The sequence below is a fragment of the Meles meles genome, chromosome 4 (assembly GCF_922984935.1).
Source record: "Meles meles chromosome 4, mMelMel3.1 paternal haplotype, whole genome shotgun sequence".
NCBI classification, from domain to species: domain Eukaryota; kingdom Metazoa; phylum Chordata; class Mammalia; order Carnivora; family Mustelidae; genus Meles; species Meles meles.
The window spans coordinates 106365451-106385716 of NC_060069.1; the positions used below are offsets into that span (position 1 = coordinate 106365451).

Sequence of the window (20266 nt, forward strand, 5' to 3'; positions counted from 1 at the left end):
AGATAGCAGCTGGAAATTGGGGTAGTAAAATAAATCCAGAAAAGGCTTGTCAAGCTTTTCTTGTTCATAAAATGAAAATAAATATCATATGTCTGAAGTTCTATGGAAGGAGAAATTGGAAAGACAGCTCAAGTTGCTTAGTAAAGAGAATTTTCCTATCAAAACACTACCATGTCAGCCACTGTTAAAACAAAAATGCAATCAGGGAAATTACTTGAAATGTTTATGTTTACTTCCAGTTTTCAAATTAAAGTAGAGCATGATGTTCCTTTGGGTTGTCATTCAAATTCTCTCTTCCTCTCCTGATTCCTATAAATGTAGTAGCTGATAAACTACTTTCTTTAGAAGTAAAATCATTATCCCAAAACTGACATTTTTTTTCTTTTCTGAGACCTCATTGCTTATATGATGCCCGGAAATCACAAACACATCTAGTTCAAGCTCTTTTTTCAATAGACACTCATTTCTGATTTCAAAACTATCACAAAATCGCTGCTGAGTGCTATTGAACTACTTAAGTTTGCAAGTCATCTAGCTTTAGATTGACTGAATCTGAACACTTTTTAGAGGTCAGCTAGGTTAACTCTAATTTCTCATCACTACCAGGAGCATCCCAGAAAACAACTTTGACAAGTGCTATTTCAGCTGGGGTTTCTGTGACTTGGAACTCAGTGTTTTGTGAGCAACAGCATTTGGACAGCTGGTGCTCAGAGTCCTTCCTTACATTCACCCCCACCCCCTCTTTCCCCTGAACCTTTACCTGCCCACTTCTATCTTATAGAACAGTACAGAATGTCTGTTCTTTGAGTTGGGCCAGCACATAAAAGAGTTGACTATCAGCTGACAGGTGAGAAAGTTTCTCACAAACACAAGCCTCCACATCACAGCAAAGTCGAAATTCTGTTTTGACCGCCTTTAGTCCTTCCCTTTTCTCTCTGACTGATCTTTTCTTCCTTATTTTCTTTGATGGGAGAGAACAGTCTCAACCCAAGAAACACAGGAAGGTAAGCTGTGGGTTAGAACACAAACACCTCTGGTGCTGTGTAACAAACTAATGCAAGTAAAGGAAAATTACCCATTTTCCTTCTCTATACCCCCCAACCTCCAGACCCAGCCTCTTCAAATTCTTTGTGTGTGTGCGTGTGCGCAGTCATTTCTCATCAAATTCTGATCCTAGCCTTGGGCTCCATTTCCCATCCGGGGAATGATAGAACAACTATGCAGGAAGGTTAAATAAATCTCAATGTGGAAAGAGAAGTCTAGCTCAGATGCCTCATTCTCAAGAACGGATTCAAGACAAGGAATAGACTTACCTTGCTGGATACCCAGACTGACAGCCCCGGGCGAACTTCACCTTCCAACCGGCAGGGGGAGTGGGTGTTTTCAGAGCTGCTGTTTGTGCACAGCCCTGAGCGTGGGCGGAGGAGGGGGTGGTCAGGGAAGACGTGGGCGGGGACTAGCACGTGGGCGGGACAAGGGCTGGATACAGCTGTTCCGCCAGCGGTAGACGGTAGTCCGTGTGTCTTAGGGCTGCGCTGGTCGAGTTCGAGGGCATGGGTGACAAGTACGCTACTCTGCGGCGGGCTCAGCTGCGTCTGGATTTCATCCACGCCAATTCGTGAGTGTCCGGTGAAGCCTGAACGAGGGAGGGTCCCCACTAGTGGAGAAGAGTTTGGTCTGTCTCCTAGTGAAATACCCAATTTGACCAAAAAAAAAAAAAAAAAAAAAAAAAAATTTGGTATCATCGATTTATGGAAATTTTATTTAAAGTTTTTGTATTAAAAATAATGAAAAAGTAGAAAAGATACCATTCGGGGCCAGGTTATGATTATTTTTAGGGAGAATAACTTGTGCCAGTGTACTGGAGTGGCGGGCGGGGGTAGGGGGCGGGTGCTCGTTGGGCAGAGGGAGAGAGAATTTCAAAGAGGCCCCATGCTACTGAGCATGACATGGGGCTCAGTCTCAGGACCCTGAGATCGTGACCTGAGCAGAATCAAGAGTCCCAGCACCTAACCAACTGAATCACCCAGGTGCCCCTGCTCTGGGCTAGGTTATAAACCTTTTTGTTGTTCTAAAATTAACACCAGGTGGTAAGAAGTCTCCGCATTTAGCGAACTATTTAATTGGGGGCTAGCAGAACCCTAATTCTACCAACCTGGCCTATGGCTTGTGATTTCTCTGCCCAGTGCACCGACATTTTCAAGATTAAGTTTGCCCTCCAGAGAGTAATTTGTATTTATTGATTCCAGCCTTTGTCGTTGTGTCCTTGCAAAAATGTAACCTCTCCCAGGATAGAATCCTCCCATTTTAGTTATTGCTAGAGCACTGGGCTTCTCTGTCAGGCCCAGGTGCCTTTTGCAGCCTCATCAGGTGTTAATTTCAGATACTTAGGTTCCAGAGACAGATGAGGGGGGCTTCCTGTACCATCTGTCATCTCCAGCACAGCCTAGCAGTGAGTGCTTGCGTAGTTCATACTGCTGTGTCGGTTTTTTGGTCTTTGAGTAATCCGGAGTTACTAAAAGTACCGATTGATACAAGGGATTCACCAGGTTTGAAACCACAGAAGTGAAAGTGTGAAGAATGCCAGGCAAAGCCAGCCTTGCTGCTTGGGACAAGCATGTAATTTTTATAGAAGACAAAGTAAAATAGGCAGCATTTGGCAGATGTTTACGTTTTTTTTTTAATCTTTTTATCTAGAGAATAATTTCAAGCTGGAAAGGATAGAACAAATATTTAAAGGTTAACTGAGACGGGAGACAAATAATGAAATAGCAGTTTTGAGTCGAGTTTAAGAAAAATTACTGGTGGAGCGGTGCCTGGGTGGCTCAGTCACTAAGCCTCTGCCTTCAGCTCAGGTCTTGATCAAGGTCCTGGGATCAAGCCCTGCATCCAGCTCTCTGCTCCGTGGGATGCCTGATCTCCCTCCCCCACTCCCCTTGCTTGTATTCCCTCTCCAGCTGTGGCTCTCTCTGTCAAATAAATAAATAAAATCTTAAAAAAAAAATTACGAGTGGAATGCTGGAAGGACTATGCATTTTATCTTAGGAAACCTTCTCAGCCTCAGTGTTGTGTAGTTACCACAGCTGTTATTCCCAGGGTGCCTCCCATCCCAGGGTTCCCCCTTGCCTGCATCCCATTATCAGTTGGTGGCCCACTAACTTAATAATAGAAGTGACAGCAGTCTGAAGGAATAACTAGAAAATCAGATACAAATTGGCATTTTCTCAGCTTCTCCAGATAGATGTTTGTGAGTTTCCTCGGTAAGAGCAGGAGTGATTTTTTTTTTTTTTCTCTCATTTCGCTCCCATATCCAGTTCAACATCAAATCCTCTTCACCGTGTCTCTATGTCTCCAATTCATCCATTCCTCTGCATTGCTGCTGCCCTTGACTTCAGTCCAGACCAGGTGCTGTCTCCTTGGGGAGATAATCCATGTAGCCTCTAAATTGGGTTCTCTGCTTCCCATTCTTACTCCCTGATGGCCCATTTTTCCTGAGAGCTGCTGGAGTGAGATTTTTTTATTTCTTAAAAAAGATTTTACTGGGGCACCTGGGTGGCTCAGTGGGTTAAAGCCTCTGCCTTCGGTTCAGGTCATGATCCTAGGGTCCTGGGATCAAGCCCCGCATTGGGCTCTCTGCTTAGCAGGGAGCCTGCTTCCTCCTCTCTCTCTGCCTGCCTCTCTGCCTACTTGTGATCTCTGTCTGTCAAGTAAATAAATAAAATCTTAAAAAAAAAAAGATTTTATTTATTAGAGCACTAGTGGAGGAGGGGTTGTGGGAGAAGCAGACTCCCCGCTGAGCAGGGAGCTTCCGAGGACCCCAAAATCATGACCTGAGCCAAAGGCAGATGCTTCACCGACTGAGCCACCCAGGCTCCCCCCGCAGAGTGAGATTTTAAAGAAGTAAACCAGATATGTCACTCTTCTTAAAACATGACCATGGTTTCCAGTCACATGTAGGTGAAGTACAAGCTCCTAAGCATGGAGTAGAAGGCTGTGTGTGACCGGCCACCCTGTATCTCCGTATCATCGCCCTGTTTTGCCACAGCCAGAGCCTACTGGCCTCCTTGGCTCCTTCCTGCATCCGTGTCCTTGCAGATGCTTCTCTTGCTGCAGAGTTTCCACTCTGGCTCTGCAAGGGACTGAGTTCTCCTCAGCCTTCAGGGCTCAGCTTAAATGTCTTCTATGAAAGAGAGGCTCTCCCTGACTACTGTGTCCTCTGCTTACCATTACTCTTCCCCATCACCCTTCCCTCATGGCATCTAATCATGATCTGCCATATCATCTCTATGTCTGTTTACTTGTATGTTTTTCATATCCCATGGCTTGAGTCCCAAGATGGTGAAGACGTTGTCTGTCCACATTAGCACATGGCGAGCAGTGTGTTAAAATCTCTTGAGTGAAATAGAACAGAAACTTCTCTGGCACTTCTTGGTCAGAATGACCGCAGTTACTTTCCTAAGGTATTGTTTGTATGTTGAGTTTTTGTATATTAAATCATGTATTTTTAAATTCACTAGTAAGTCCTGTGGTTTCAAGTGCGGCTTTTGTAAAGCATATAACCTTCACTTTTCCACTGTTTTAGATTTTTATACTCTAGATTTCTTTTGAGTGAAGGCCATCTTTTCACAGCAGTTGTATTTATTTTTTTTTAATTACAGACTTGACTAGAGTCAAGAGATCCCACATCAGCATGTGTTTAAAGTTTAAAATTCCCCCCAAATGGAGGAGCACATGGTTAGTGCAGTCAGTTAAGCGTCCAACTCTTGATTTTGGCTCAGGTTGTGATCTCGGGGTCCTGGGATCCAGCCCCGACTTGGGCTTCCTGCTCAGTCTGCTTGAGGATTCTTTCTCTCCCTTTGCCCCTCCCCCGCTCACTAGCCTATGCTCTTTCTCTCTAAAGTAAATAAATAAACCTTAAAAATGAAATAAACTTTTGGCTAATATGTTGTCTTGTGGCATAAGGTTTTTAGAATCTCAGAGACATTGCCGATGATCTTTCTTCTGTACAAACGAGCAGATGTTTTTTGATCAGTGGGTCTCTCCTGCTTCTGCTACCGTTTACTAAATATAAAAAAGAAAATTGCAGACTGAATCTTCCCTTAATGCTGTGATAGAGTTGCTGACTGAAATATCTACATCAGGAAATGAAAAGCAAGTGTGGGCCCCAAATGATGACTGTCTACCCAGGACCTAGCATGAGGGGTACAGGGAAGAGTGACCGCAGGTAATTCAGAGGAGAAAAGGGCCTTCAGAAAAATATGAAGAGAGGATTAGTGGCACAAACAGGGGTCCCTGCCAGTGACTGTGTCTGCAGATGGAGCCTTAAGGCCTTCTGGTGTGCCAAGATTTTGATCAAGATCTTTCAGAAATAATTTGACCTTAGATAATACAATTTTAATGACAAGTTCTCCAAAAAAACTTCAGTGAATGCTTATGAAGCAATTTGAAAACATCAGAATTTGCTGTAAGTACAGTAAAGTCCTTGAAGTCTGTGTTTTATTAGGAACAGACAAGCTATTTTGGCAATCATGTTCTTAGCCTTGGCTTTGTAATAGACCGCATCTACTTCAGAATCTTTACCGTGCTGAGAAAGTTGTTTCTAGAATGAGTCCTTAATTGATTACCTGTCCTGAACTGGAGAAGGTTTGTCTGCGAGTATCCTGAAGTTTTTACACTCATTACAGAGTTGATTTAACTTTCGGCTTTCCCTCTTTCTTCATCAGCACCACGCACAGTTTCCTTTTTGGAGCGCTGGCCGAATTGCTGGACAATGCAAGGTAAAGCTCATCTGTAAACCACCCCTATGTGGTAGAAGGAGAGTGGCAAAGAAAAATTGACTTCAGACCCTGGGGAGTGAGAGAAATGTGATCAATAAAACAATTCTCAAAGCAGCATCTGTAAATGGTCAGGGCTCTGACCAAGTCTAGCCTGTTTCCTGTTTGACTCAGGGTGAGTTTGCATGGGAGTTATAAAGAAAAAGGAAAGAAGGGATTGCTTATAAAGTTTAAGAAACAGGAGGTGCCACACAAGAAATCTGCATCCCTTTCCTTCACCCCTCACCTCCCCCCTGCTTTTTCTTTAAAGATTAGAAGTAGCAGCCCCAAGGTTAGTCACTGGGCTCAGGTGGCATAGCACGTGCACTCTTGGGACTAACTAGTCTGTGCCTTCAGCGCTGCTGTTCCCAGTGGTCCCCGTAGCCAGCCTGGACAAACCAGTTCCTCTGTCTTCAGCAGACTTTGGAGTTTGCCAAGGCTGCTCAGATGCTAATAATTGATATCACATGAAGCTGTTTCATAGATTTATTAAAGATGCTTAGTTGTTCTCTTGAAGAAGGTCTTCATGAAGTTCCTGTGTTATTCTAAGAAATTTGTTTATATCATTTTATTTGAGAGTTTTATGGTTTCCTGTGGTTGTCAAAATTAAAACTGAGGATATTAAAACAATATTGTAGACATCAGGCAAAAAATGTGCCAGTATAGGAAGAGATGGTTGGGGGCCTCTTCCTGATACGACAGCTGATGAGAGAGAAAGTACCAGGGTTAAACTATAAAACTTATTAAAAATGTATTTAAAAAATATTTTATTGGGGTGCCTGGGTGGCTCAGTGGTTAAGCCTCTGCCTTCGACTCAGGTCGTGATCCCAGGGTCCTGAGATAAAGCCCCGCATCGGGCTCCCTGCCTGCTTTGTGGGGAGGCCTGCTTCTCCCTCTCCCACTCTCCCTGCTTGTGTTCCCTCTCTCATTGTAATAAATAAAATCTTTAAAAAAAATATTTGACTAAGAGAGGCAGAGCACAAGCGGAGGGAGCGGCACGTAGAAGGAGAGGGAGAAGCAGGCTCCCTGTTGAGCGGGGAGCCTGATGCAGGACTCGATCCCAGGACCCTGGGACTGTGACTTGAGCCCAAGGCAGTCGCTTAACTAACTGAGTCATGCAGGTAACCCTATAAAATGTCTTAATATGCTGTAGAGGTGAATGATTTTTCTGTCTTATTCCATGGAATTTTTCTATGAAGAAACTCTTTCTTTGAAAAACTTCCATTTCAGGGCAGCAGTGGCATTTACTGAGCACCTATCATGTGCATGGTGTTATGTATAAAGTATAATTATATAATGGAGACAATGATACTCTTGTGTCATGGGATTGTGGTAAGGATTAAGAGAGGCTTAAAAATACTTGAGTGCTTACTTGAGCCACAGAAAACGCTCCATGAAATGGCAGTAGTACCTCCCGAATTTCCATAAAGGAAGAGCTTATGAAAGCTGTTGGCTAAAGGAAGGAGCTAAGGGGCCAAATTTGAAGGTTTGTAGAACAAGCCATTGTACCTACTCAGACTTACCTGGTATAGTTGTGGGTTGGAATTGACGGAAGTTTTGAGAGAGCCTCAAATTTCCTGGTTAGAGTCCCAGTGGTGGTTATTATTCTGAGCTTCCCTTACTCAACACCTCTACTGCTGCATCAGCTAAGACCGCTGTCCTCATTGTCTTCACCCCTCACACTGAACCCAGGATCTTTTGGCTCTTGTTCTTTTTCTTCTGAGATTTCTTCTTAAAAAAATAATTTAAGAAAATACACAATATCTGTGAATTGTAGAAAATTGAGAAAATAATAAGAAAAAGAAAGTCATCAGTAATCTCATACATGGCAGGGGAGGCGGTATCAGCATGCTTCTCTGTAAAAGACCAGAAAGTAAATATTTCTTCCTATGCAGGCTGTGTGTTCCCTGTTGAAACTACTCAACTTTGCCATTGTGCTGTGAAGGCCACCATAGGCAATATATAAATGAATGGACATGATTGTGTTCCAATAAAACTTTATTTATAAAAACAGTTAGTGGGCCCCATTTGGCTTTTGGACCATAATTTGTCAACCTCCAATCTAGAGAAAACCACTGTTTTATTTCCTTACATATATGGACATGCATATCATATATGTTCTTCAAAAACATATGTGATCACGCAGTACATATTAGTTAGTAATTTGCTTTTTCTTATCATTTTTTGGGGAACTAAAATATAACATGAAAATCTGTCTGCAATTTATGGATTATTATCCAACAAGGTTTTTTTTTTTTAATATTCATTTCCATTTTTGGTGAGCTTTTGTGTAACTACCATTAAATTCCATCTTCTCTTTCAAATTTCCAAGTTTCAGGTTTTGTAACATTCTCAAATTACGAGTGATCATAGGTCTTAGTACATAAATGTAGAGTGAAACATTTTAGTAATTGTTTTGAAGCCATTTAAGTGGATTTCTCTATTGTTTGCTATCTGACAATAGGTTATACATCACGTAAGCAATTCAGATTAATGTAATTTTTCAAAACATAATTTCATATTGAAGCAGTGATATTTTTATATTGTTTCCAGAGATGCAGGGGCTGCAAGACTTGATGTATTTTCAGGTGAGCATATTTGTTTTCTTTTTTTTTTCCCCTTCTAATGGAAAAACCTATAGTTATTTTGCTTTTATTTTATTTCATGAAATCAAAGCACTTTTTATAGATTTTTAATGTAATTTAAGTGCTTTGTGAGTACAGTGACCCTATGGGGAGCCAGGTTGAGAAAAGTATACTCTGAGAGTGGAATTGTTCACTTGTTAGGGGACCCATTTACAAAATTAGATCTTCCAGGGTTTTGTGAAAGTATCAGAGTGATGTGGAACAGTCAATTTGCCTGCCACAAGAAAACAGTTTTATTTTAAAAAGCACATTAACTTAATGGTTATTCATAATTAAGTGTTCATCATTCTCAACTTATCCCAGTTTTAAAACATGTAAGTGAATGTGAAGCATGAATGTTTGAGGGCTCTAAAATTCAAGCAGGATATGTTTTTTTCACTGACTTCATTTTTAGTCACCAAATACTTATTGTACTTAATAGTTCATTTCATTAGAATATGATGCACGTGAATTTAGGTTCTGGGATCCAGTCTTGTATTTAATACTGCCTGGATAAATGTCTGCAGTGTTAAAACTGATCCCCAACCCTGATTCTGTCAGCTCTCCTGTAAACATTGGCTGTTGGTCACAGGCAAGAATATATGGTCCATGATGTCAATCTGTATCTATAATGAAAAAGCAGCTCAGTTCAGTTCAATTTTTTAAGTGTTTAAGATCCTGTGGAGCGCCTGGATGGCTCCGTTGGTACAGCATCCAACTCTTGATCTCAAATCTTGATTTCAGAGTTGTGAGTTCAAGCCCCACATTTGGCATGAAGCATACTAAAAAGAAAAAGAAAATCCCGTGTTAAGTGAGTGCTTCCGGTTCATGAGGCAGAGAGACATGGACATCTTGAGACATCTGAGAAAACATAATAAATGAACGCTCTTCTTCCCTTTCTCCAGAACTCTTCAGAACTCTTCAGGTTCTGAAAAGTTTGAGAAGGTCAAGAGGGTCAGTCTTCATTATTCATTCAAAAATGCTTTATTTTTCAATATTTTTCAATAAAGACTTTATTTTTAAATAAAGACTTTTCAAAAAAGTCTTTATTATTCACAAGTGGAGGTTAGCGTGAGACATCCAGCGGATTTGCTGGTCATACCCCAGAATCAGATACTTGCCCAACCTGTGGAGTCAGGCTTCCCCTGAACACGGGTCCGCCTGGAGTGAGCAGAGCAGAGCTCATGCACTCTGCAGGCAGCTCACTCCCAGGAGGGAACATGAGAGCTGGAGAGATTTGAACTGAGCCTCCCGAGATGAGTCTTCCCTAGGTTACCGGTCAGATGAGTGAGAAGTGAGTCAAGGGACAGAGAAGGGCGCCTCTACTAATATTAATGTCACTCCATTCCACATGGAAGGAAATACCAGTAGTGGTGAAAAAGTGGTCTTCCCTTATGTATCCCATTAGATAGTATAAGATTAAGTGTTTCTTGCCCAGGAGAGGCTCAAAGTATGGTAGGAACACAGAGAAAGAATACCTCATATTAAAGAGCTAGGGCCCAACATATAGATGTAGTTTTTGTCAAATATTAAAAAAAAAAAAAAAGAATATCCCTGTCTGAGAAATTATTGTGAGAAAGAGAATGGAAGTAGACCGTTTTAGAGATTCATTTATTCAATAACAGTTTATTGAGTGTCTGTCATGAATAAACCAGGTGCTAGGGATAGAGCCACATGTGTGACTAAATACATGTTGTCAGGAATGTATGTTCTCATGAGGGGGAGAGAGACAGGAAGTGAACAAATGATACACCAGGCTATGAAAAGTGCTAAAAGGATAAAGAAAGTGGGAGAAGAGAACAAAGAGCAATCAGCAGGGTGTACTATTTTTCATGATGTGAGCAGGGAGAGTTTCTCTAACCAGGTGGTGTCTGGGCAAAGACCTGAACGAGTTGAGGGAGCGAACTGTGTAGGTATTTGGAGAAAAAGCAGTCAGAGAACAATGAGTAGGCCAGGTTGATAAAGCTAATTGTTAGATCCAAAGAGATGAGCACCTTCAATGCCATGCTAAGGTTTCTTTCTATAGACGGTGACTGCTGAAGAATTTTGAGCAACAGCATTTGGCAAATTAGAAATGTGCACTTTTCAAAGAAAGTTACTCCAGCCGTAGGATGCAGGGTGATCCTTAGAAGTGTGAATGATGGGTTAGCAGGGGTGTGGGGCTATGGAAATGACCTATGGAAGATTTCATGAGAATTGGAACTAAGGAAGTGGTCCTAGAAATGGAGAAGGAGAAAAGATTTAGGCTGCATTTCATTCAAAGCACACACATATATATTTTTGAAGATATTATTTATTTATGTAAGAGAGAGCACGTGAGAGAGTGACACGAGGTCGGGGGAAGGAAGGGGCAGAGGCAGAGGGGGAAGCAGGCTCCCAACTGAGCAGGGAGCCTGATTTGGGTTTGATCCCAGGACTCCGGGATCATGACCTGAGGTGAAGGTAGAAGCTTGACTGACTGAGCCACCCAGGTGCCCCCAGAGCTCACATATTATTGATGAAGGGTTGGAGGGTTGAGAAGAATGATACAGAATTACAAAGCACAACAAATGTCATTGGGATTCCCATGTTATGTTCTTTAGGGTTTGTAGCAGGACACCAGCAGGTCATGGCTGTACTCATTTCCCCAATTTTCTCTAACAATTGGCGCTCTCTCTCTCTCTCTCTCTCACACACACACACACACAGTCTTTGCCATTTGACTTCAGAATGACACCTAAATAACCTTTATTTAGGTTATGTGTTTTGTGAAAAACTGAACTTACAGTTTTTGGTTTTAAATTGCCTATTCATAAAAAAAAGCACCTATCATGTTATAATTTTTTTTTATTGCTGCAAATCACAATATGGCTATCAACTTAGCAAATCGATTTTTCTTAAAAAAGTAAGAGGCCAGGGTCAGGGCTTATACAGCAATAGTTAGAATTGATATGGGGATAAATAATTAATCTAAGCATTGAGCCAGTCTTCAGATTATGTACTGAAGCCCCTGAATTACTTTTCAATATATATTTTTTAAAGATTTTATTTATTTATTTGACAGAGAGAGATCACAAGTAGATAGAGAGGCAGGCAGAGAGAGAGAGAGAGGGAAGCAGGCTCCCTGCTGAGCAGAGAGCCCGATGCAGGACTCAATCCCAGGACCCTGAGATGATGACCTGAGCAGACAGCAGCGGCTTAACCCACTGAGCCACAGGCGCCCTCAATATATTTTTTAAAGATTTTATTTATTTATTTGACAGATCACAAGTAGGCAGAGAGAGAGCTGAGCAGGGATTCCGATGTGGGGCTCGATCCCAGGAACCTGGGATCATGACCTGAGCCCAAGGCAGAGGCTTAACCCACTGAGCCAACCAGGTGCCCCTACTTTTCAATCTTAAGTTTTCTTCAGGTAACTTGAGGTAGGACCATAAAGTTCAAACTAAACATGTTTGGCCATTGTTGTTTATCTGTTCATATGTACTGGTTCTAGTAAATGTGGATTTGCAGTTAAAAATTTTTTTAAGTGCTTACCAAGTGGCAGGCACTAGGTTAAGTGTTAAGCATGTAGCGCCTGCTCTTAAGAAAGACCCCATCCTAGCGTGGGGGTCTGTAGAAAGTACGCTGTATATATTCACTTCATTGGTGGAGGGCCCTTAGCTTTCACCACATCTCTGAGGCTACTGTGTTTTATTTTTTTAAGATTTTATTTATTTATTTGACAGACAGAGATCACAAGTAGGCAGAGAGGCAGGCAGAGAGAGAGGAGGAAGCAGGCTCCCTGCCAAGCAGAGAGCCCGATGCAGGGCTTGATCCCAGGATCCTGGGATCATGACCTGAGCGGAAGGCAGAGGCTTTAACCCACTGAGCCACCCAGGCGCCCCTGAGGATACTGTGTTTTAAAAAGTAAGAGCCAACAGTTTGAAAGAGAAAGAGATGCATAAGAAAGTGGGGAACACAAACTACAAAGAAAATGTTCATTGTGGGCTCCTGATGATGTGTAGGAATGAGGAAGTTGTCCTAGAAGGAACCTTATTGGATCTAAAGACCTATAGGGGAAATAGTTTTCCACCTGGTAAATCAGGGGCAGAAAGGGAAAAGGGGGGAATATATGCAGGGGCTTGAATTTGGAGAGAACATAGAACACCGGTGGAGTTGCAAAAACGTTTGCGATGCTTAAGGTTAGTTAGGGAGAATATTTGCATGGAAGTGGAAGTTTGCAGTATGGGTGTGGGAAGGGAATGACAAGAGGTGAGCTTGGAGAGTGTAATTGTCAGGGTTCTACAGAGAAACAATCTGTACGAGATAGCTACATGGACAGACAGGTAGACAGACAGATCGACAGATCTGATCTGCCTCCCTCCTCTGTAGGTATGTATGTGTGTTGCTATATTGATATATATCTGTATCTGTCTACATCTATAGCTATTGACAGAGTGTTTGGGGAGGGTGAGAAGGAGAGATTTTAAGGAATTGACTCACACGATTGTGGGGTGAGGGCTGGCACATCTGAAATCTGTGGGGCAGCTGACAGGTTGGAAATCCAGCTAAGAGTTTGTGTTGCATTCTCAAGTTCTTCATCTTCAGGGTAGGCCAGCAGCCTAGAAACTCAAGTGCAATTTCTGTGTTGCAGTCTTTTTTTTTTTTTTTAATTTTTATTTGTTTATTTACAGTATAACAGTGTTCATTGTTTTGGCACCACACCCAGTGCTCCATGCAGTATGTGCCCTCCCTATTACCCACCGCCTGGTTCCTCAACCTCCCACCCCCCCCCCCCCGCCACCCCATCATAGCCCTCTAGTTTTTCAGAGTCCATAGTCTCTCATGGTTCATCTCCCCTTCCAGTTTCCCTCAACTCCCTCTCCTCTCCATCTCCCCATGTCCTCCATGTTATTTGTTATGCTCCACAAATAAGTGAGACCATATGATACTTGACTCTCTCTGCTTGACTTATTTCGCTCAGCATAATCTCTTCCAGTCCCGTCCATGTTGTTACAAAAGTTGGGTATTCGTCCTTTCTGATGGAGGCATAATACTCCATTGTGTATATGGACCACATCTTCCTTATCCATTCATCTGTTGAAGGGCATCTTGGTTCTTTCCACAGTTTGGCGACCGTAGCCATTGCTGCAATAAACATTGGGGTACAAATGGCCCTTCTTTTCAACATCTGTATCTTTGGGGTAAATACCCAGCAGTGCGATTGCAGGGTCATAGGGAAGCTCTATTTTTAATTTCTTCAGGAATCTCCACACTGTTCTCCAAAGTGGCTGCACTAACTTGCATTCCCACCAACAGTGTAAGAGGGTTCCCCTTTCTCCACATCCTCTCCAACACGTGTTGTTTCCTGTCTTGCTAATTTTGGCCATTCTAACTGGTGTTAGGTGGTATCTCAATGTTGTTTTAATTTGAATCTCCCTGATGGCTAGTGATGATGAACATTTTTCATGTGTCTGATAGCCATTTGTATGTCTTTGTTGGAGAAGTGTCTGTTCATATCTTCGGCCCATTTTTCGATATGATTATCTGTTTTGTGTATGTTGAGTTTGAGAAGTTCTTTATAGATCCTGGATATCAACCTTTTGTCTGTACTGTCATTTGCAAATATCTTCTCCCATTCCGTGGGTTGCCTCTTTGTTTTGTTGACTCTTTCCTTTGCTGTGCAGAAGCTTTTGATCTTGATGAAGTCCCAAAAGTTCATTTTTGCTTTTGTTTCCTTGGCCTTTGGAGACATATCTTGAAAGAAGTTGCTGTGGCTGATATCGAAGAGGTTACTGCCTATGTTCTCCTCTAGGATTCTGATAGATTCCTGTCTCACGTTGAGGTCTTTTATCCATTTCGAGTTTATCTTTGTGTACGGTGTAAGAGAATGGTCGAGTTTCATTCTTCTACATATCGCTGTCCAGTTTTCCCAGCACCATTTATTGAAGAGACTGTCTTTTTTCCATTGAATATTTTTTCCTGTTTTGTCGAAGATTATTTGACCATAGAGTTGAGGGTCCATATCTGGGCTCTCCACTCTGTTCCACTGGTCTATGTGTCTGTTTTTATGCCAGTACCACGCTGTCTTGGTGATCACAGCTTTGTAGTAAAGCTTGAAATCGGGTAACGTGATGCCGCCAGTTTTGTTTTTGTTTTTCAACATTTCCTTAGCAATTCGGGGTCTCTTCTGACTCCATACAAATTTTAGGATTATTTGCTCCAGCTCTTTGAAAAATATCGGTGGAATTTTGATCGGAATGGCATTAAAAGTATAGATTGCTCTAGGCAGTATAGACATTTTAACAATGTTTATTCTTCCAATCCAAGAGCATGGAACAGTCTTCCATCTTTTTGTGTCTTCTTCAATTTCTTTCATGAGTGTTCTGTAGTTCCTCGAGTACAGGTCCTTTACTTCTCTGGTTAGGTTTATGCCCAGGTATCTTATGGTTCTTGGTGCTATAGTAAATGGAATCGATTCTCTAATTTCCCTTTCTGTATTTTCATTGTTAGTGTATAAGAAAGCCACTGATTTCTGTACATTGACTTTGTATCCTGCCACGTTACTGAATTGCTGTATGAGTTCTAGTAGTTTGGGGGTGGAGTCTTTGGGGTTTTCCATATAAAGAATCATGTCATCTGCGAAGAGAGAGAGTTTGACTTCTTCATTGCCAATTTGGATACCTTTTATTTCTCTTTGTTGTCTGATTGCCGTTGCTAGAACTTCTAATACTATGTTGAATAAGAGTGGTGAGAGTGGGCATCCTTGTCGTGTTCCTGATCTCAACGGGAAGGCTGCAAGCTTTTTCCCATTGAGGATGATATTTGCTGTGGGTCTTTCATAGATAGATTTTATGAAGTTCAGGAATGTTCCCTCTATCCCTATACTTTGAAGCGTTTTCATCAGGAACGGATGCTGGATTTTGTCAAATGCTTTTTCTGCATCAATTGAGAGGACCATGTGGTTCTTCTCTCTTCTCTTATTGATTTGTTCTATCACATTGATTGATTTGCGAATGTTGAACCAACCTTGCAACCCAGGGATGAATCCCACCTGGTCATGGTGGATAATCTTTTTAATGTGCTGCTGGATCCTGTTTGCTAGGATCTTGTTGAGAATCTTTGCATCCATATTCATCAGTGATATTGGTCTGAAATTCTCCTTTTTGGTAGGGTCTTTGCCTGGTTTTGGGATCAGGGTAATGCTGGTTTCATAAAAAGAGTCTGAAAGTTTTCCTTCTGCTTCAATTTTTTGGAACAGCTTCAGGAGAATTGGTGTTATTTCTTCTTTGAAAGTTTGGTAGAATTCCCCAGGGAATCCGTCAGGTCCTGGGCTCTTGTTTTTTGGGAGGTTTTTGATCACTGCTTCAATCTCATTACTAGATATCGGTCTATTCAGGTTGTCAGTTTCTTCCTGGTTCAATTTTGGGAGTTTGTAGCTTTCCAGGAATGCATCCATTTCATCTAGGTTGCTTAGCTTATTGGCATATAACTGTTGGTAATAATTTCTGATGATTGTTTCTATTTCCTTGGTGTTAGTTGTGATCTCTCCCTTTTCATTCATAATTTTATTAATTTGGGCTTTCTCTCTTTTCTTTTGATTAGTGTGGCCAATGGTTTATCGATCTTATTGATTCTTTCAAAAAACCAGCTTCTAGTTTCATTGATACGTTCTACTGTATCTCTCGTTTCTACCTCATTGATCTCTGCTCTAATCTTGATTATTTCCCTTCTTGCATGTGGAGTTGGTTTGATTTGTTGTTGATTCTCCAGTTCTTTAAGGTGTAGAGACAGCTGGTGTATTCTGGATTTTTCAATGTTTTTGAGAGAGGCTTGGATGGCTATGTATTTCCCCGTTAGAACCGCCTTTGCTGTATCCCATAGGTTTTGGACCGAGGTGTCTTCATTCTCATTGGTTTCCATGAATTGTTTAAGTTCATCTTTGATCTCCTGGTTGATCCAAGCATTCTTAAGCAAGGTGGTCTTTAGCTTCCAGGTGTTTGAGTTCCTTCTGAACTTTTCCTTGTGATTGAGCTCCAGTTTCAAAGCATTGTGATCGGAGAATATGCAGGGAATAATGTCAGTCTTTTGGTATCGGTTGAGTCCTGCTTTGTGACCCAGTATGTGGTCTATTCTGGAGAAGGTTCCATGTGCACTTGAGAAGAATGAGTATTCTGTTGTTTTAGGGTGGAATGTTCTGTATATGTCTATGAGGTCCATCTGGTCCAATGTTTCATTCAATGCTCTTATTTCTTTATTAATTTTCTGCTTCGATGATCTGTCTATTTCTGAGGGAGGCGTATTAAGATCTCCTACTATTATTGTATTCATATCAATAAGACTCTTTATCTTGATTAATAGTTTTCTTATGTAATTGGGTGCTCCCATATTGGGGGAATAGATATTCACAATTGTTAGATCGTCTTGGCGGATAGTCCCTTTAAGAATTATGTAGTGTCCTTCTGTATCTCTGACTACAGTTTTTAGTTTAAAATCTAATTTATCTGATATGAGAATCGCTACCCCGGCCTTCTTTTGAGGCCCATTGGCATGAAAGATGTTTCTCCATCCCTTCACTTTCAGTCTGGGTGTATCCTTAGGTTAAAAATGGGTCTCTTGTAGATAACATATGGATGGGTCCTGTTGTTTTATCCAGTCTGCAACCCTGTGTCGTTTTATGGGCGCATTTAGGCCATTCACATTGAGAGTGATTATTGAGAGATAGGTTTTTATTGACATCGTGTTGCCTTTGAAGTCTTTCTGTCTATAGATTGTTTCTATATTTCTGTTCAATGATATTCTTAGGATTTTTTCTCTTTTATAGGACCCCCCCTTAATATTTCCTGCAGTGTCGGCTTGGTGGTTGCATAGTCTTTTAAGCCTTGCCGGTCTTGGAAACTCTTTATCTCTCCATCCATTTTAAATGTCAGTCTTGCTGGATAGAGTATTCTTGGTTGCATGTTCTTCTCATTTAGTACTCTGAATATATTTTGCCAGCCCTTCCTGGCTTGCCAGGTCTCTGTGGAAAGGTCTGACGTTATTCTAATGGGCTTTCCTCTGTATGTAAGAAGCTTCTTTGTCCTAGCTGCTTTTAAGAGGGTCTCTCTTAAAACATAATTCCCCATTCTAACTATAAGGTGCCGTGAAGACTTTCGAGAATCTAAAATCTTGGGAGGAAATCTTTCTGCCTCTAGTACATGAACGTTGTTTCCATTCGTGAGATTGGGAAAATTTTCATAGACAACTTCTTCCACTATATCTTCTAGACTTCTTTCTTTTTCTACCCCTTCAGGGATTCCAATAATTCTGACGTTGGAACGTTTCATGGCATCGTTTATTTCCCTGATTCTGTTTTCGTGGCTTCTGAGCTGTTTGTTCCAGGCTTCCTCCTGATCCTTTCTCTCTATCTGTTTGTCCTCCAGATCACTAATTCTATCTTCTGTCTCAGTTACCCTAGCTTTTAGAGAATTTAGATTGGATTGGAACTCATTGAGAGCATTTTGAACATCATCCCTGGTGGCTTTCAGTTCTGCCCTAATCAATTCTGTTTGGTCATCCATGGCTTTCTCCAACCTAGCTATTGCCTGGATAATTGTTAGTCTGAATTCCTTTTCTTACATATTGTCTATGTCGATAGCCATTAGCTCTGGTTGAAATGGTGCCTCCTCCTACTTCCCCGCCATCTTCCACTCTCCAAATTGAGTACTTTTAACCTGTGTTGCAGTCTTGATGCAGAAAATTGCTTCTGTGAAGAACTTTAGTCTTTGCCTTTAAGGCCTTCAACTGATTGGATGAGGCTCACCCATATTATGGAAGTTATTTGCTGTATTAAAGTCAACTGATTGTAAATGTTAATTATATCCACAAATGTTTTCAGAGCAATATCCAGACTAAAGTTTGACCAAACAGCTGGGTACCAGAGCTTAACCAAGTTGACACATATAATTAATTGTGAAATGCATACTGGTCTGCACTCTGCTTTTAGCAGGAACAAGGAGTGAGGCAGCTATTGCTGTAATTCAGAAGACAGATGATGGTTTCCTGAGCTAGGACAGTGTCATGGTGATGGAGAACATGCTCAAATTTGAAAGGCATTAAGGGGTTGGAATTGAGAAGACATGGCAATCCTGAGGTTTTGACTTGGGGAGCTGAAGCCTAATGGCAGAGTGATGGACATTTATTGAACAGGAAACATCAGAAGGGGAAGTTAAGTCTGATGAGGGAGAAGGTGCTGGGGTTTGTTTTAGACATGCATATTTGACAGATAATGGAAATTTATCTAGAATTCTTAGCTTTAAGGAATTGAAATAAACATGACCAAGCTTCAGCGTGGATAGTAGGGGAATATTACATTCCGAAGCTATGATTGTTTGTAGTTCCTCTTTTGGGTTTATAGAAAAAGTAAGCACTGTATATGTCTCTTGGGAATTTTGAGTCTTTCCCACCTTTTCGCCAAAGAAATTCCCTTCTTTCTGCAAGTTCCTTACATGGGGACTTTATCCCAAGAGCTGCAAAATCTGTACAGGGCCACCTAAGGCTTGGATCAGGTGGTTCCCAGTGCTGATACGCAGTAGGATAATTGGGGGAGATGTTTCTTCCTGAGCCTCACCCAGGACCAGTTAATTCGGAGTATCTCTGTGTGATTAAAATGTTCAGCCACGGTTGAGAACCACCTCACTGGCAAAGAACTCCACAAGAGTTGGTTTCCCTTTGTTGAATAATGGGGTTTGCCCAAAGCAAAGTGGGGGAGGAATATTCTGATACATGAGTTGAGGTAAGCACTCCAGAGGACCAGGCAGAGAGAAGAACTGGGAAAACGAATTGGTAGGGAAGATCCAAAGTGCTTATAGACAGGAAGGGAAATAGTGGGGGTGGTAGGGCATTAGAAGTGGGCATGTTACCATAAAATCATGAACCCAGAAAGCTTAGGTATATGTTTTATATATTTATTTATAGATTATCTTGAACACTCTTTGACTTTTAAAATGTTGATTAGGGGGCGCCTGGGTGGCTCAGTGGGTTAAGCCGCTGCCTTCGGCTCAGGTTGTGATCTCAGGGTCCTGGGATCGAGTCCCGCGTCAGGCTCTCTGCTCAGCGGGGAGCCTGCTTCCCTCTCTCTCTCTCTGCCTGCCTCTCTGTCTACTTGTGATCTCTCTCTGTCAAATAAATAAATAAAATCTTTAAAAAAAATGTTGATTAGGGGTGACCGTTGAACATAGAGTTGACTTAACAAATGTGCTACAACTGAAGCATAGGTATAGAGTTAGCAAATCAGTGGCTGCCTGAGGTTGGTGTGTGGGGATGGGCGTGGAAGGAGACAAAAGGGAGAGACTGTAGAGTGACCTGAGGAAACATCTGAGGTGATGGGTACGTTCACTACCTTGATTGTGATGATGATTTCATGAGTATGTACATATGCCACAGTTCATCCCACTATACACTTTACGCATAGGCAGTTTTTTGGTGTGTAAGCTATTTCTCGAGCTATTATCCAAAAAGAGAGAGAGAGAGAGAGATGTGGTAGAAGTCATATATCCAAGTGTTGAAATTACTCTCTGAGCCAGATTGGCCAGATCACAAACTGAGCATTAAAATTAGTCTCATTTGTTTTGGTTACACCTTTCCATTTTTTTTTTTTAAACAAGAAATGACTTTCTGTTATCTTGATGATATCTCTTGATCACCACAATTGATTCCAAATAACTTGACCATTTAAAAAAAAAATCAAATGCTTTTTCAAAAGGCAAATATTTACTGCCACTAGAAGCACACAGAGATGGCTCTTATGTGAATTAACTACCTGCAGGAGAACCTGAAGAATTAAAGAACGGCCTGGATTGGCTTTAGAATGAGTGCTTTGGTGGAAGGGCA

At 41.5% G+C, this 20266-nt stretch overlaps 1 protein-coding gene across 1 annotated transcript in view; it reads left to right on the forward strand.

Annotated features, from left to right (window-relative positions):
* Positions 1-1529: 1529 nt before the first annotated feature.
* MORC1 (MORC family CW-type zinc finger 1) overlaps positions 1530-20266 on the forward strand; it is a 190733-nt gene continuing 171996 nt past the window's right edge. The window contains exons 1-3 of the mRNA XM_046003678.1: positions 1530-1618; positions 5724-5777; positions 8367-8401. Of these exons, the coding sequence (XP_045859634.1) occupies positions 1554-1618; positions 5724-5777; positions 8367-8401 (154 nt within the window). The 5' untranslated portion in view covers positions 1530-1553. The remainder of the gene's footprint in view (positions 1619-5723; positions 5778-8366; positions 8402-20266) is intronic.